The sequence below is a fragment of the Cupressus sempervirens genome, chromosome 5 (assembly GCF_028749045.1).
Source record: "Cupressus sempervirens isolate cs-2001-9-10 chromosome 5, ASM2874904v1, whole genome shotgun sequence".
Lineage (NCBI taxonomy): Eukaryota > Viridiplantae > Streptophyta > Pinopsida > Cupressales > Cupressaceae > Cupressus > Cupressus sempervirens.
The window spans coordinates 692899198-692902700 of NC_143122.1; the positions used below are offsets into that span (position 1 = coordinate 692899198).

The window sequence follows — 3503 nt, forward strand, 5'->3', positions numbered from 1 at the left end:
AACTAACTAAACTATGTAAATTCTAAAAAATACATAATATATTATGTAACAAGATAAGTTTGATTTTAAATGTATTATAGTTAAAATTTTAATGTTTACAAATAAATGACTTTATTTTATTTTATAAATTACTACAATAATCATATAAATATATAATAAAGATGAATATTTAAAGAAAATTTGAATTTAGAATTTATTGAAAATAAAGTTTGTATCAAAGAAATAGTATTAACTAAACTATGTAAATTCTAAAAAATACATAATATATTATGTAACAAGATAAGTTTGATTTTAAATGTATTATAGTTAAAATTTTAATGTTTACAAATAAATGACTTTATTTTATTTTATAAATTACTACAATAATCATATAAATATATAATAAAGATGAATATTTAAAGAAAATTTGAATTTAGAATTTATTGAAAATAAAGTTTGTATCAAAGAAATAGTATAAACCATATTCTAAATGATCAAAATTAAAAATTAAAAAATATTAATATATTTAAAAAAAAAAAAAACTTAAAATTACAAATTACAATTTGAATAAAGTCGTGATGTGAATATCAGGATTTAACTGTGTGATTTTGAGTCAAACTCGATGACCCATGTTTCATGAGTAGTGATTCAACATGAATCCATCTCTCATGAGAATAAATGGAACACTTAGCACTCATTGGATCTAGGTGATGCTCACAAGGGTGAAGCACCGGGACTTCCCGGGAGGTCACCCATCAATTGAATAAAGTCATCAATATTTAATTTTAATGTATACTTCTTGACTTTAATTATCTTATTGAAATCTCAAATATTTGTTTTAAAATATCCTTATGACCTGTGGTTTGAGATGGATGAAAAACACTTTATAAATTTGTAAAGTTAAATAGTTTAAATTAGCTTTATTAAATGTTAAAATATATTATTGTAAAAAATGATAAAAAATGATAAGTTAAAAGTCATATGTTTAATCACCAATTAGTTTTTGGAAAACTGTAAAAACTAGTCTCCATTAGTTATTTTGAGTGCTTGTCCACGCTTTATTATCACTAAAAAAAATAAAAAATTCTATGAAGAGGCTCAAACATCACTAAAAGAAAATAAAAAATTGATAGGTTAAAAGTCATATGTTTAATCACTAGTTAGTTTTTGGAAAACCGTAAAAACTAGTCTCCATTTGTTACTTTGAGTGCTTGTCCATGCTTTATTATTACTAAAAAAAATAAAAAATTCAATGAAGAGGCTCAAACATCTCCAAAGGTTGTTTGGCAAAATTTGAAATGAGCACCTATGTAACTATTAACAGCTAAAGTTAAATGATCTATGTACACACTATTTTCCTAGATTAAATTTTTAAAAAGGTATCTATACAGCATCTCATTAAACCACATTGGTGTCTAGGCACTATTGATGTTTGGATTGTCACCTGAACTTTTTTTTTCATTCTATTTATTCTTTTCAAATTTATTAGATTCCTTTAATTGCATAAATTATTTTTTATTTATTGATTGAAAAATTTATCAAACATTTTTCTGACCACTATAATCACCACATTCCTCAAATCAACTGAAATAATAAGAAAAACACACCACTAGGGCAAAGCAGAGCATGGAAAGTGAAACAGTTTATTAATTTATATACACAAACACTGCTGTTTCATAGCTCTAAACTATGCCACAAACAATTCATGGGTTTATTGTACACTCTGGGGGAGGGACTGGATATCTTTGTTTATCATTGCAATAGTCATATATCATGTAATTTTTCTTCACCCACCACAATTTCTTCTTCTCATCAGGACTCAACATATCTGTCTGATATCTTCCATTGATTGAATTATGTGCTTGGAAATTGCGGTATGATGCAACAAAAGGAGCATGTGACCAGTCTATCTTAACAAGCCCCCCTTGTGTTGCCCAACTATCCCCATTCCATAAGCTTGAATACACTCCCATGGCTTGTCTATCTGGATATGCCACCCCAGCTGCCTTGTTATTCTTGAACACTCTTATTGGCACATCATCCACCATGAATCTGCAATCAATATAACCACAAAACCAGTCATCAAAATCAAATGGGTCTTGGAGATTTTAGCTGGAAACAATGTTACAAGACTTGATTTTGGAATATTGATTGAGAAAATTTAACATACAAGATGTGTTGAGGAGTCCAGAGTACACCATAGGAGTGAAAGTCTTTGGTGGGATCAAACCAGAGGTAAATTCTCTGCTCTCTATCACCTTTACCACTTGCATACACATTTGTCTGAACAACATAAGGCTCTCCTGATTTGTTTCCAAGAAACTCAAAATCCAGTTCATCATGGTTGGCTCCCTCTGATGACAACTGCAATAAGATTATTAGAAGTAAAAACATGAGCCCCTTCAAAATGTTAGCATGCACTCTGTTACACTACTTTTAAGAATAAAATGTTACAATCCGAATTTTTTCTTTTTGTTCTCTCTTATTCTGATGATAGATTACTGAATGTGATTCTAACGTTGATGAAAAAATCTCTACACAATCTATTTCAGAAGCGCAACTGAAAAATACTTCTAAAAGAGCAAACTTTATAGAAGAAACACTATCCATACATAATAAGCAGTTACAGTGCCTGCAGAGTCTCCTGGAACCAGTTTGATTTGCATGGAGATGTTCCCAAACAGGTACTTCTTCTTGGAAGTGAAGCCTGAGCCTGCAACCATTGAAATTGAACACAGACATCACTAAATAATACATGTTTCTTAGTTAGAATTCAGCATTAAAATGCTCAAAAGAAAAAAAAAGTGTACCAGAGTTTTGATCAAGCTTAAGCTGCAGCTCATGGCCACCTCTGAGGAAATTGACATGATCAGCAGCCCATGAGACAGAAAACTCATTTTGTAGACTTGTGGAGTAATGCCCAACACTGGCATTTGAGTGTGTGAGGAATAGCAAGAACAGAAATCCAAGGCATGTAATAAACCCCATACTGGCTGTATCTGATTGATTCGTCAAAGGAGAACAAGATGCTTTCTTCAATGTGTGTGGCTGTAGATAAACATGGGCTGTTCGATTTATATAGGCAGTCAGGCTGCAACTATTTTGCAATAAAAAAATGTGGATTAGGGAAGCAGTTGTTTTGGTGGGGTTGCATTCTTATAATATATCTCTACATTGGAAGCTTAGCTGTAAACATTTTTACTTCTTAGCTGGCAAATGCTGTATCTGATTCATCCCACATCATTATTTTTTTTCACCAACTTCATAGAGATTGGCCAAGAATTTTCTATATTACTTCGAGAAGCTAATAATTTTGTTGCTAAATAATAAAATATTTTGATTCCAATATGATTGTCACAAACACAGTCAGCACCATTGATGGGTGGGCGTTCTATGCTTTCCAACTCAGGATTTTAAATGAGGACTAATATAGAATTGCATTGAGGAAACAAAAATTAAAGACTATTTAGAGGTACATAATTGAGATTTCATGATGAAGTGGAAAAGGTTACAAAAAATGCTTT

The 3503-nt window shown here is 30.5% G+C and overlaps 1 protein-coding gene across 1 annotated transcript; it reads right to left on the reverse strand.

Annotated features, from left to right (window-relative positions):
- Nucleotides 1–1601: 1601 nt before the first annotated feature.
- Nucleotides 1602–3089, reverse strand: LOC149557862 (xyloglucan endotransglucosylase protein 2-like). Its single transcript, XM_089832331.1, has 4 exons — nt 2790–3089; nt 2592–2692; nt 2150–2343; nt 1602–2031 (listed from the first exon to the last, which is right to left on the reverse strand). Exons 1-4 carry the CDS (start codon nt 2965–2967, stop codon nt 1683–1685), a joined length of 822 nt encoding a protein of 273 aa, XP_089688457.1. The 5' UTR covers nt 2968–3089; the 3' UTR covers nt 1602–1682.
- Between the last annotated feature and the right edge of the window lie 414 nt (nt 3090–3503).